This window comes from Nerophis ophidion, linkage group LG10, assembly GCF_033978795.1.
Source record: "Nerophis ophidion isolate RoL-2023_Sa linkage group LG10, RoL_Noph_v1.0, whole genome shotgun sequence".
In the NCBI taxonomy this organism is placed as follows: Eukaryota; Metazoa; Chordata; class Actinopteri; order Syngnathiformes; family Syngnathidae; genus Nerophis; species Nerophis ophidion.
The window spans coordinates 62,673,802-62,688,259 of record NC_084620.1 but is presented as its reverse complement, the minus strand read 5'-3'; the positions used below and the strand labels follow the sequence as shown (position 1 = coordinate 62,688,259).

Genomic DNA, 14,458 nt, shown 5'->3' with positions numbered 1-14,458 from the left:
ACGTACAAGATTGAAAGGCATACTGGGTGATACAGAGTACACTGATGGTTGTGATATAAACAACTTTAACACTTACTAATATGCGCCACGCTATGAAGCCACACAATACAAGATTGACAAACACATTTCAGGAGAACATCCTCACAGTAACACAACATAAACGCAACACAACAAATACCCAGAATCCTTTGTATTCGTGATATTTCCTGAATATATTATACACCCCCGCGCCCCCAACCCTGCCCACCTTACCGATGCACGGGGGGGGGGGGGGTTGCTGCTAGCGGGGTGTATAAAATAGGCAGGGTGTGTCATGAATACAGAGGATTCTGGGTATTTGTTGTGTTGCGTTTATTTTGTGTTACTGTGAGGATGTTCTCCTGAAATGTGTTTGTCTTTCTTAATTGGTGTGGCTTCACAGCGTGGCGCATATTACTAAGAGTGTTAAAATTGTTTATATCCCAACCATTCGTGTACTCTGTGTCACCCAGTATGCCTTGCAGTCGTGTGCGTGTGTCTGCGGAAGCCACACACAACATGTTGCTTGCCTGACAAGCAGATCGTAAATACTGTAGAAGGCGACAAAGACAATGGCTTCATAGCACGCCCTAATAATTATCTGGGTCCGGCAGTCATTCAAGAGAATAATAGCGTCTCCTATTGTCTTCCTCGCTTTAAGACACAAGTCTTAAATGGCTCTTTGAATGGCAAAAGATTCCGATCCCAGAACCATGTATATCAAATATTTCCGGAAGGTTCAACCGCTACCGGCCCGAATCTAATTAGAATCGATTTTTTTCGTCATGTCAACCGCCCGACCCGCGCGCGGACACCGCGGATGAGACCGCAAACCGCGCATCTCTAGTGTGTATCAAACTGGTAGCCCTTCACATTAATTAGTACCCAAGAAGTAGCTCTTGGTTTCAAAAAGGTTGGTGACTCCTGTTCTACATCTTCAAGTTCTTCCAATGTTCCACATAATTCCAGCTTTTTTAGGCTCCTTCAAGGTGTTCTAAGGTAGGGGTGCCCATTACGTCGATCGCGAGCTACCAGTCGACCGCGGGGGGTGTGTCAGTCGATCTCAAGCCAGGCTTTTAAAAAAAATAGACCTAAAAATGAGTGATCATCAATCTTCACCAAGACGTCACTTAAATGACATTCATGGTACCGGAGGGTCTTGTGAGATGATGCTGGCTGCTGCAAGATCATTATTATTAAAATATGACCGAGAGGAAGGCGAGAAACACTTTTTATTTCAACAGACTCTCGCGCCGTACCTTCCGTCAAAACTCTAAAGGCCGACTGCACATTTCCTATCTTCACAATAAAAGCCCTGCTTCATGCTGTCTGCGCTAACAAAATACAGAGTCTCGGAAAACTGGCGTGCACAAGCGATCCCTCAGAAAGCTGGCGTGCACATCACTTGTGCACGCCAGCTTTCCGAGACTCTTATTTTGTTAGCGCAGGCAGCATGAAGCAGGGCTTTTATTGTGAAGATAGGAAATGTGCAGTCGGTCTTTAGAGTTTTGACGGAAGGGACGGCGCGAAATTCTGTTGAAATAAAAAGTGTTTCTCGCCTCCCTCTCTGTCATTTTTTCATAATAATGAACTGGCAGCAGCCAGCGTCATCTCACAAGACCCTCGGGTGCCGTGAATGTCAATCAAGCAAGCTACGGAATTTGCCGCCAATGTTTTTCTTGTAAAGTGTATGGAAGCTGGATGAAATAGATGCCAAAAACCAACCACTTTCATGTGGTATTGTACAGAAAGGACAACTTTTTTTCTCCTCCATTTGAAAATGTGGGCGTTATCATCATTACTGTCTGATTCCAATCAATGCAAGTCATCAGAATCAGGTAATACACCAACCTATATTCTTGTCTTTGTGAAAGAAAGACATCTATATGTGTTACACATGCTTGTATTATCATTAAACACATTTAACTTGTTTACAAAAATGTCTCTTTCATAAATAAATAAATATAAACGATATATATAAATGAGGTAGATCCCCTCGAGTTGGTCAATTGAAAAGTAGCTCGCCTGCAGAAAAAGTGTGGGCACCCCTCGTCTAGAGAATAATAGCGTCTCCTATTGTCTTCCTCGCTTTATGACACGAGTCTTAAATGGTTCTTTGAATGGCAAAAGATACCGATCCCAGAACCCATCCATCCATTTTCTACTGCTTATTCCCTTTTGGGGTCGCGGGGGGCGCTGGCGCCTATCTCAGCTACAATCGGGCGGAAGGCGAGGTACACCCTGGACAAGTCGCCACCTCATCGCAGGGCCAACACAGATAGACAGACAACATTCACACTCAGATTCACACACTAGGGCCAATTTAGTGTTGCCAATCAACCTATCCCCAGGTGCATGTCTTTGGAAGTGGGAGGAAGCCGGAGTACCCGGAGGGAACCCACGCATTCACGGGGAGAACATGCAAACTCCACACAGAAAGATCCTCAGCCTGGAATTGAACCCAGGAATGCAGGGCCTTCGTATTGTGAGGCAGACACGATCCCAGAACCATGTACATCAAATATTTCCAGAAGGTTCAAATCTAATTAAAATCTATTTTTTCGTCATGTCAACCGCGGATGAGACCGCAAACCGCGCATCTCTAGTGTGTATCAAACTGGTAGCCCTTCACATTAATCAGTACCCAAGAAGTAGCTCTTGGTTTCAAAAAGGTTGGTGACCCCTGTTCTACATCTTCAAGTTCTTCCAATGTTCCACATAATTCCAGCTTTTTTAGGCTCCTTCAAGGTGTTCTAAGGTGATGTTCTAAGGTGTTTGCAATCTCTTCCAGTTCTCCTTCTGCGTTCCGGGAGTTCTTTTTTAGCAGCTCAGCCCGAGCAGTGGTTCTCCTTGTTCAGGTGTTCTCAAGTTGTGGTTCGCCTCTATTAAAGTGAGTCGATCCCTGCTTTGAACTGTTCCACCACCGGTTCCTGTCCTCTTTGTTCTGTGTACAGGTGCTTGAATGTCAAATGGCGGACGGAAAGCAGGACTGTTTCCATGAAGTGTCAGACAAAAAGTGAAGATGGAGCGCAGAGGAGTCATCATAAATGTTGGCATGTTGCTAAGGCTGCTGATGACCCAAAGAGCTGGAAGGTTGTTTAGAACTCTTGAGTTATTTTTAGCCTTGAGTCAACAGTTGAATTCCTTTCCCCCTGCTTTGACGTCAGCTTTTCAACAGGCGAGAACGTGAAGTCAATACAAATAATCAACGTCTGACCCCAGTTAAATAACACTTGATTGTTATTCTTCTGGTTGTTTTGCTCATGCAAACGCTAAGTGGTGTACAGCAACAGGGTTTCTCCATCTCTTTTCTTGTTTCCTTGTTTCCTTCCTCTTCTCCAGCTGATCTTCCAAACTTGGTCATGTTCTTCATCACAGACACACACACCCATTCTTGTATTTGTTACCTCCTTGCCACCTCCGAATAATGCCTGCCTCTAGTATTATGATAAAAGTCGTGATTTTAGTCAACGCAAGTCCAAATTTTACAAGCAAAACCGAACATGCGTGCAATGTTATGATCAAAGTCGGATTTTTTCCCAATAACAGTCGCAATTTTACAAGAAAAGCTTAGAACAGGGGTGTCAGACTCAAATACAGAGTGGGCCAACATTTAAAACCGAACAAAGCCGCGGGCCGAGGTTGAACAAATTAAGCTTTTAATAGGGACCCAGGGGTGATGGTTCAAATGCAGAGAATAATTTTGCCACACCTAGTGTGTGTGTGACAATATGTACTATAACTTTATATACTTTTTTTTTTTTATAATTTTGACCAAAGGGGGCGCATTTCAATTTCTTACACACACTTGTTATTTCATATGTTGGCCAGAGGGGGAGCACTTCACATTTTTACACACACTTGTTATTTCATATGTTGACCAGAGGGGGAGCACTTTTAAAACGGACACGCAGTCAATTTGAAAAGTCCCTCCTTTTTGGGATCACACTAATTTTGATAGATTTCACCACCAGGGGTGAAAATGAGATCTCTTTTTGTTGTTTTTTTATAATGTGCTTAAGGCCGATGACAAACGAGTCGCAGACCACAGATGGCCACTGTACCGGCTTTAGAAGCTAACTCTTAATGGCGACTATTAGGGCTTGCAAATCTTTTGGGATTCAATATCGATTTTTGGGGTCACAATTCGATAATATATCGATTTTTTTCGATTCAACGCGATTCTCTGATTCAAAAACAATATTTTTCCCATTCAAAACGATTCCGTATTCATTCAATACATAGGATTTCAGCAGGATCTACCCCAGTCTGCTGACATGCTAGCAGAGTCAGGGGCGCCGAAAAGGGGGGGTAAAGGAGACGGATTCTAGGGGCCCCTAATGATGATGAAATTATATGAAATTATGTGTTGGGGGCCCTGTAAAGATTATTTTCATGGGGCCCAAAATCCCTAGTGGCGCCCCTGAGCAGAGTAGTAGATTTTTTTAAAAAACAAAAAAGCTTTTTTTATTATAAAGGACAATGTTTTATCAACTGATTGCAATAATATAATTTTTTTTAACTGTTAAACAAACCAAAAATATGACTTATTTTATCTTTGTGAAAACATTGGACACAGTGTGTTGTCAAGCTTATGAGATGTGATGCAAGTGTAAGCCACTGTGATACTATTGTTCTTTTTTAAAATTTTTATAAATGTCTAATGATAATGTCAATGAGGGATTTTTAATCACTGCTATGCTGAAATTATAACTAATATTGATACTGTTGTTGATAATATTCATTTTTGTTTCACTACTTTTGGTTTGTTCTGTGTCGTGTTTGTGTCTCCTCTCAATTGCTCTGTGTATTGCAGTGTTGCTGGGTCAGGTTCGGTTTTGGAATTGGATTACATTGTTATGGTATTGCTGTGTATTGTTTTGTTGGATTGATGAAAAAATGAGAATCGATTCTGAATCGCACAACGTATTCGATTAAATTCGTATTCGAATCGATTTTTTTCCCCACACCCCTAGCGACTATAGCCTTAGTACCGTGGTGTATTTCTTCATCCTATGATCACATATGGGACGCGGGTAGTCTTACGTCAGCACCGGAAGTCGTCAAATCAGCTGTTCACCTGGCGGCGTTTTTTTCGGGGTTGAATAGTGAAGTCCTTCTTTAGCTGCCGTCTTGTTTTATCACAGGGGTCGGGAACCTTTTTGGCTGAGAGAGCCAAAAAGCCAAATATTTTAAAATGTATTTCCGTAAGAGCCACATAATTTTTTTTTTTACACTGAACAAAACTAAACGCGTGCATTTTTAAGTAAGACCAACATTTCTAGAGTATAATAGGTCTCTTATTCTTTGTAACAACATTGTTATTCTCCAGCTAACTGTGGAGGGGGCGTGGCTTGCTGGCCTGCAGCGAACTGGGGTGCAGCGACAGGTGCGTAGATTGCCCACCTGGGCCTTGTTATCTAATCACCTGTCGCTCTGTTATAAGCAGCAGCCAGGAGGAGAGACGGGGTTGGGGCTGGAGCCAGAGCGCGAGCGAAAACGAAAGAGAAAAAACACAATTGCTGGAAAGCAACTGAGAGACTTATTGAAAAATAAAACTATTGTAACCCTGAAACAGGTTCTCATGTTGGTCCTTGTGTCAGGGTTATTTATTGTTGAACCCTAAGATGCAGAGACAGAGGCAGGCATAGAATATGAAGACATTATTTAATATAAATAAAACAACAACAAACAAAAAGCACGCATGTGGGCGGAATAACAAACTAAGAGAGCTAGCACTTGAAGCTAGAAAGCAAAAAGGAACTTTAGCCTGTAAGGTAGTTGAAAACAAACAGAAAAACTGTAAATAGCTAGTGCTAACAGAAACAGCTTACCGCTACGACGACCAGGACAAAATGTAGCACGACAGGTAGTAGCTGTAACAAAATGACATGACAGGTAGCACGACAAGAGTGACATGTGGCAACGACGATGCAATACAATACAATGATCCAGCAACTGACACAAGACAAAAGAGGTACAAATAGGAGCCGGCTGATTGGCAACAGGTGTGGCCAGATGCCAAATCAGCCTGCAGCTGAAGGGGAACACATCACTCAGGGAACAAGACAGGAAGCTGACAAAATGAGAGCACCAGACAGGAAATACTAAACACACTGAGGAGGAACGTAGCACTCAGGGAACAAGACAGGAAGCTGACAAATTAAGAGCACTTGACAGGAACTAAAAGACAGGAAATACTAAACACAAGAAACAGACAAATGCAGAGGAAAAAACTAAAACATAGACAAACTGTCAGGGGCAAGCCTGACACTTTGGTGGTCTGACAAACCCCAGGAGGGCAAGCCCCACACTAACCAAGAATAAATAAATAACTTCTTACCATTAACGCAAATTCTTGAACGGGTGCGGTAGAAAACAGCTGGATGGACTAAAAATGCATGAGAATGTTTTATATTTTGAACATTATTTTTAACACTGTGATTAAAAGTGGAATCCTTCATTACTTGTCATATTAAGCAATGTCAGCTAAGATTTGGGACGGCGCGGCGCAGTGGGAGAGTGGCCGTGCGCAACCCGAGGATCCCTGGTTCGATCCCCACCTAGTACCAACCTCGTCACGTCCGTTGTGTCCTGAGCAAGACACCTCACCCTCGCTCCTGATGGGTGCTGGTTAGCGCCTTGCATGGCAGCTCCCTCCATCAGTGTGTGAATGTGTGTGTGAATGGGTAAATGTGGAAGTAGTGTCAAAGCGCTTTGAGTACCTTGAAGGTAGAAAAGCGCTATACATGTTGCGATCTGCTGCTCAGATCTTCACATGTTTGTTTTTTTTATTCTCAGTCTGACCCGTTTATTTCCTGTTTTTGTCCATCACTATGGTTACGCATCAGTCCACCTGTTAGTCTCGCCCCGCACACCTGCTACTAATTTTCACCCTCCTATTTAAGCTCACCTTTTCTGTTTACTCATTCTCGGATCCTAATTTGCCCACGCGCAACAGTGACGACTCTCGTCATTCTATATATGTATTTTCTCGCTAGCTCTCACGCTAAGCCACTTTATTTTCCAGCTTTCATGCTGAATGTTTTTGTTTACTCTTTTGTGTCCTCGTGCCAAGTTTTAGTTTTCCTTGTGTTTTATCCTAGCTTTCACGCTAGCGTCTTTTGTTTACCTTTTCGGTTTACACCAGTGTTTTTGTTCATAGCCTTTTATTATTAAATAAATACCCTTTAACTTACCTTGTTGTGTTCATCGCTTCGACGCATCCTTGGGAAAACAACGCCGGCATTACCACGCCGAAGAAGAGTCATCACAATACAAGTACAACCCATTTATTTATCCGAGAGCCAGATGCAGTCATCAAAAGAGCCACATCTGGCTCGCGAGCCATAGGTTCCCTACCCCTGTTTTATCATATATTGCACCTGTCAATGTTTACTTTTGTATGCACATGAAATCAACAACAAAAATCCTGACTTTGGAGCAATGTTCACGGACTCCAATATTTTGCCTCTCTATTACATGCAACGGTTTTGCGTATTGGGACCATGATTTCGGTCCTCGTGTGGAAATTACTTTTCCTTGTTGATGTCTCAAGAAGGGTAGAAATACAAGAACACACACACACACACACACGCACATACACACACAGCTGTTTAGTGTCAGGGCTCACACAGCCCTGGTCATGACTGGTTGCAGGACGTACTTGCGTGGATTGGACATCAGCGTGACGGCGCTGCTGCTGGTAAGCGAGCTGCTAACATCATGTTGGTGTCCAACTTAAGGAAGACACAAACAGTGATGATGCTGTGTAGGTGTCGGGTGTGCTGATGATAGGAGTGGGCTTCTACCCCATCGATGGCGGCGTCCCAGTAGCGGAGGTAAGTCAGGGCACAATTAGTCATCTGCCTTGTGATCCGAGTGTCTGGTTTCGTTCTTCTTAGTTGTTTGAGCAGTTGTCCAGCACTGATGGATCCAAAGTCCTGCAGGTGTTTGGTCCCATCACCGTGCTTTTGTCTCTGCTGGGCCTTTGTGCCGCAGCTTTGAACCTCAGGATTCTGCTGCTGCTGGTAGGACACACCCTCCACAGTGGGGCAAAAAAAGTATTTAGTGCAAGTTCTCCCACTTAAAATGATGACAGAGGTCTGTAATTTTCATCATAGGTACACTTCAACTGTGAGAGACAGAATGGGGGGGAAAAATCCAGGAATTCACATTGTGGGAATTTTAAAGAATTTATTTGTAAATTATGGTGGAAAATAAGTATTTGGTCACTTCAAACAGGGAAGATCTCTGGCTCTCACAGACCTGTAACAACTTCTTTAAGTAGCTCTTCTGTCCTCCACTCGTTATCTGTATAAAAGACACCTGTCCACAGCCTCAAACAGTCAGACTCCAAACTCCGCTATGGCCAAGACCGAAGAGCTGTCGAAGGACACCAGGAAAAGAATTGTAGACCTGCACCAGACTGGGAAGAGTGACTCTACAATAGGCAAGCAGCTTGGTGTGAAAAAATCAACTGTGGGAGCAATTATCAGAAAATGGAAGACATACAAGACCACTGATAATCTCCCTCGATCTGGGGCTCCACCGTGGGGTCAAAATGGTCATGAGAACGGTGAGCAAAAATCTCAGAACCACACGGGGGGGACCTGGTGAATGACCTACAGAGAGCTGGGACCAAAGTAACAAAGGTTACCATCAGTAACACACTACGCCAACAGGGAATCAAATCCTGCAGTGCCGGACGTGTCCCCCTGCTTAAGCCAGTGCATGTCCAGGCCCGTCTGAAGTCTGCCAGAGAGCACATGGATGATACAGCAGAAGATTGGGAGAATGTCATGTGGTCAAATGAAACCAAAATAGAACTTTTTCATGTAAACTCAACTCGTCGTGTTTGGAGGAAGAAGAATACTGAGTTGCATCCCAAGTACACTAGACCTACTGTGAAGCATGGGGGTGTAAACATCATACTTTGGGGCTGTTTTTCTGCTAAGGGGACAGGATGACTGATAAAGAAGATAAACTCAACTCGTCGTGTTTGGCGGAGGAAGAATACTGAGTTGCATCCCAAGAACACGGGACGGCGTGGCGCAGTGGAGCTGTGGGAGAGTGTTCAAGCGCAACCAGAGGGTCCCTGCTTCAATCCCCACCTAGTACCAACCTCGTCACGTCCGTTGTGTCTTGCGCAGGACACTTCACCCTTGATCCTGATGGGTGCTGGTTAGCGCCTTGCATGGCAGCTCCTTCCATCAGTGTGTGAATGTGTGTGTGAATGGGTAAATGTGGAAGTAGTGTCAAAGCGCTTTGAGTACCTTGAAGGTAGAAAAGCGCTATACAAGTACAACCCATTTATCATTTAACACCATACCTACTGTGAAGCTTGGGGGTGGAAACATCATGCTTTGGGGCTGTTTTTCTGCTAAGGGGACAGGACGACTGATCCGTGTTAAGGAAAGAATGAATGGGGCCATGTATCGTGAGATTTTGAGCCAAAACCTCCTTCCATCAGTGAAAACTTTGGAGATGAAACGTGGCTGGATTTTCCAGCATGACAATGATCCCAAACACACCGCCCGGGCAACGAAGGTGTGTCTCCGTAAGAAGCATTTGAAAGTCCTGAAGTGGCCTAACTAGTCTCCAGACCACAACCCCATAGAAAATCTGTGGAGGGAGTTGAAAGTCTGTGTTGCTCGGCGACAGCCCCAAAACATCACTGCTCTCGAGAAGATCTGCATAGAGGAATGAGCCAAAATACCAGCTACTGTGTGTGCAAACCTGGTAAAGACCTATAGTAATCCTTTGACCTCTGTTATTGCCAACAAAGGTTATATTACAAAGTATTAAGTTGAATTTTTGTTATTGACCAAATACTTATTTTCCACCATAATTTACAAATATCTCCGGGTTGGGGAGGAGACCCTGCCCCAAGTGGAGGAGTTCAAGTACCTAGGAGTCTTGTTCACGAGTGGGGGAAGAGTGGATCGTGAGATCGACAGGCGGATCGGTGCGGCGTCTTCAGTAATGCGGACGTTGTACCGATCCGTTGTGGTGAAGAAGGAGCTGACCCGGAAGGCAAAGCTCTCAATTTACCGGTCGATCTACGTTCCCATCCTCACCTATGGTCATGAGCTTTGGGTCATGACCGAAAGGATAAGATCACGGGTACAAGCGGCCGAAATGAGTTTCCTCCGCTGTGTGGCGGGGCTCTCCCTTAGAGATAGGGTGAGAAGCTCTGCCATCCGGGAGGAACTCAAAGTAAAGCCGCTGCTCCTCCACATCGAGAGGAGCCAGATGAGGTGGTTCGGGCATCTGGTCAGGATGCCACCCGAACGCCTCCCGAGGGAGGTGTTTAGGGCACGTCCAACCGGTAGGAGGCCACGGGGAAGACCCAGGACACGTTGGGAAGACTATGTCTCCCGGCTGGCCTGGGAACGCCTCGGGATCCCCCTGTAAGAGCTAGACGAAGTACCTGGGGAGAGGGAAGTCTGGGCTTCCCTGCTTAGGCTGTTGCCCCCGCGACCCGACCTCGGATAAGCGGAAGAAGATGGATGGATGGATGGAATTTACGAATAAATTCTTTAAAATTCCAACAATGTGAATTCCTGGATTTTTTTTCCACATTCTGTCTCTCACAGTCGAAGTGTACCTATGATGAAAATTACAGACCTCTGTCATCATTTCAAGTAGGAGAACTTGCACAATCAATGGCTGACTAAATACATTTTTGCCCCACTGTATATGTATTGTATTCCTATATCCGTGTAGTTTTGCGCCGCGGCGTTTGTGGAGTTGGTGGCTGTGACAGTGGCGTCGTCGCCGCTGCTTCACCTTCAAGCTCAGGTAAGTTGTCTCAAACTCCAACCCCCTTTCAGGTAAAAAAAACAAAAGTCTCGATGATGTCATCAGATGGACGGCGCCATGGACGAGGTGTTCTTCAATGTGACGCCTCTCCACAAGGCGGAGCGTTACATCCAGCAGGAGCTGATCAAGCTGCAGACTTGGGTGGGTTTAACGTGAGGACCCGCCTGGCGATGATCGACGCTCTCTGACTCCATCTTTGTCGGCAGGAGTCTTGTTGTGGTTTGACCGGTTATGGCGACTGGGAGATGCCACTTCCTGATTCCTGCCTATGCGCTCCGGCCAGGTGAGCACACGACTTCCTGTTTGCCGTGTCGCGCACTGCTGAGCGGGCGTGTCTTTGTCTCGCAGGGCGAGCGCACGGGAGCCGTGCACGCCGGTGACCACTGTGACCTTTCAGGAAACCTGGGTTTACTCCAAGGTGTCCGGCCGCGCCGTTGCTTAGCAACCACACCCCCGACCCCATGTTTACCTTTGTGACCTCTTTGTGTGGTAGCCCTGCGGCCCTGTCCTGAAGAACCACGTCAACTTCCCAATCAAACTCCGCATCGCCATTATTTCCACCTACGCCACCTTGGCGGTAAACCCACGCCGTCGTACCATACTTGCCAACCTTGAGACCTCCGAATTCAGGATATGGGGGGGGGGGCGTATATATTGTAGCGTCCCGGAAGAGTTAGTGCTGCAAGGGATTCTGGGTATTTGTTCTGTTGAGTTTATGTTGCGTTAGTTAGTTGGTTGGCAACCGAGAGTGGAGTGTTGGCTCTCTTGGTTGCTTTGTTGGGTCTGCTCCTGTCTCTGGCCATGCTCCCTCCACCCCAGCAGGCGACGGCGTGGAACACCGCAGAGGCCACCACAGTGGATATGTTTCTTTTACTTTTTATTCATAGCTGTGTGTAGAAGTGGCTGGTTGCATCAGCTCCGCTACTTTAATGTCTTTCATGTCCTTTGTGTTCTTTGAAGTTTGATGTGTCCCCCTTAGTACTATGGCTGTGAGTTGTTTTTTCCCTTGGCCTCAGTCTGGACCCCCTCTCCAGCGGCCCAGGCTTAGACCGATATTTTTATTTTATTTTATTTGAATCTTTTATCCCCCCCCCCAAACACACACACACACACTTGTTTACCTGTATCTCACCTTTTTTGTAAGGGCCGCCGGAAGTTGGTAGACCCGTCAGCGATCCTGTTCTCTCTCCCTGTAATATTTGTCTGCTCTTGAATGAGATTGTGCTGAAAATTTTAATTTACCCTCGGGGATTAATAAAGTATGTCTGATTCTGATTCTGATTCTGATTCTGTTACGGTGCGACTATTCTCCCGAAATGTGTTTGTCATTCTTGTTTGGTGTGGGTTCACAGTGTGGCGCATATTTGTAACAGTGTTAAAGTTGTTTATACGGCCACCCTCAGTGTGACCTGTATGGCTGTTGATCAAGTATGCCTTGCGTTCACTTGTATGTGCATGTGTGTGTTAAATCTGCATATTTAGCGTGATTGGGCCGGCACGCTGGTTGTATGGCGGAAAAGTAGACGTGACGACAGGTTCTAGAGGTTTTCTAAAGGCATTGCCTTTAAGGCACGCCCCCGATAATGTTGTCTGTTTGGAAATCGGGAGAAATTTGGGAGAATGGTTGCCCCGGGGAGATTATCGGGAGGAGCACTGAAATTCGGGAGTCTCCCGGGAAAATCGGGAGGGTTGGCAAGTATGCGTCGTACATCAACCACATGACCTCACCCACACATAAAACATATGTGTTTGTTTTGCAGATGGCCGCCATCGTTGTGTCCTTGGCGTTGGGTCTTTACAAGCACTTCAAGTCGACTACAACCGAGTAAAAGAGTCACGTTTGTGCCTATAATAATCACTATTTCATATTTAAATTAAAAAAAGATAACTTTAGTCTTTGTTTTTGATTTTTATTCTTGTGTCCACACGGTGGTGTTAGCGAACCTTCATGAAAAATCAGTTTATACATTTTTGCAATGTTTATTTTTTCATTTTTGTTTTATTTCATTTTTTTACATTTGGGCAGTGTGTGTGCGTGTGTGTGGAGATCGGAACGAGCGTGTCCTTTCAAAATAAGACACGAGTGTGAACAGCGCGACCTGATGAATTAATCACTCACAAAAATGAACTTTATTGACCCAATTTGGTCTTCACTGTCTCTCTTGGAGGAAATATATTTACCAGCTCTGCTCATGCGAAGGAAGTTAGTGTAACAAGTTACCGGTGTCAAGCGAAATAAGTGCCCAAGCATGTCGGGGCATATATTTAGCGCCTTAAGAGCGAAATATATTCCCACCCTATTGTATACAGTGTTTTCGGGACGGCTTGCCCAATAATTAGTTGAGTTTATACCAAAAAATTCCGAGGTGGCGACTTGTCCAGGGTGTACCCCGCCTTCCGGCCGATTGTAGCTGAGATAGGCGCCAGCGCCCCCCGCGACCCCAGAAGGGAATAAGCGATAGAAAATGGATGGATGGATGGTATTGTGCTTACAACATCAACACTGAATATTGCATTGTTGCATTTCTTTTCACAGTTTATGAACTTACATTCATATTTTGTGGAAGTATTATTCAATAAATATATTTATAAAGGATTTTTGAATTGTTGCTATTTTTTAGAATATTTTTGAAAAATGTCACGTACCCCCATTTGTGTCAGATTTTCCCCTGACAGTTTATGTTTTAGTTTTTTTCCTCTGCATTTGTCTGTTTCCTCTGTGTTTAGTATCTGCTGTCTTTAGTTCCTGTCTAGTGCTCTTATTTTGTCAGCTTCCTGTCTTGTTCCCTGAGTGCTGTGTTCCTCCTCAGCTGCAGTTGATTGGCACCTGATTGGCACCTGTTGCCAATCAGCCTGCTCCTATTTGTACCTGCTTTGTCTTGTGTCAGTTGGTGGATCATTGTATTGTCTTGTCGATGTCACGTCTAGTCGCTCTTGTGATGTGTTATCGCTCCTGTTGTGTCGTACCTTGTCTTTGCAGCGTAGCGGTAAGCTATATTCAGTTGATGTTTGTAGCTTACTGTTTTTCGTTCCCTGCTTCCGTTTTATTTTTCATTATACAAGTACGACTTCTGTTTGCCTGTTCGCTACCCGCTAGCTTCCACGCTAAGCTCCTGTTCGTTATTTTCTAGCTCCCAGGCTAGCTCCTTTTGTTTGATTATCCGCCTCGTGCGCGCTTTGTGTTCGTACCCTTTTGGTTTTGTTTTTGTCTTAGTATTTAATCAAATCATGTTTTCCCATTCCATCTCTGCATCTTGGGGTTCGTCGCCAAATAACCATGACAATTTAAGAACCACTTATCTAAAAATATTACGTCACTTTCCTGAAGAATACAGTTAAGTTACGCGCTAATGTTAATTCTACCTTTGCAACCTCATTATTTTATTGGCTAAGTTTTATATTCATAAATGTAAGTTTCTTAATACCCGACCTATCTTTTGTGCCTTTAAAAAAGATTTTGAACTTTACATTAAAACACTCTCTACCTCTGGCAAAAAAAAAAAAAAAGCTGTGAAAACGATGATGCTGTGTTCCAAATTTAAGTGGTTTAATGAATCTGAATGAGCTTATGGCTTTGCACTTTGTTTAAATTGATAAATGGGTTGTACTTGTATAG

At 44.5% G+C, this 14,458-nt stretch overlaps 1 protein-coding gene across 1 annotated transcript; it reads left to right on the top strand.

Moving 5' to 3' along the window:
- Positions 1-7,638: 7,638 nt before the first annotated feature.
- Positions 7,639-12,735, top strand: LOC133561157 (tetraspanin-6-like). Its single transcript, XM_061914420.1, has 9 exons — positions 7,639-7,723; positions 7,794-7,859; positions 7,923-8,048; positions 10,747-10,821; positions 10,888-10,983; positions 11,049-11,125; positions 11,191-11,260; positions 11,336-11,419; positions 12,603-12,735. The coding sequence occupies exons 1-9, from the start codon at positions 7,664-7,666 to the stop codon at positions 12,669-12,671; spliced, it is 723 nt and encodes a 240-aa protein (XP_061770404.1). The 5' UTR covers positions 7,639-7,663; the 3' UTR covers positions 12,672-12,735.
- The last annotated feature ends 1,723 nt before the right edge of the window (positions 12,736-14,458 follow it).

Excerpts from the sequence above, each read along its gene's own strand:
- LOC133561157 (XM_061914420.1), top strand. The coding sequence starts at position 7,664 with ATGACTGGTTGCAGGACGTACTTGCGTGGATTGGACATCAGCGTGACG. Across the intron at positions 8,049-10,746 it reads TCAGGATTCTGCTGCTGCTG|TTTTGCGCCGCGGCGTTTGT; the intron begins GTAGGACACACC and ends ATATCCGTGTAG. Across the intron at positions 10,822-10,887 it reads TGCTTCACCTTCAAGCTCAG|ATGGACGGCGCCATGGACGA; the intron begins GTAAGTTGTCTC and ends TGATGTCATCAG.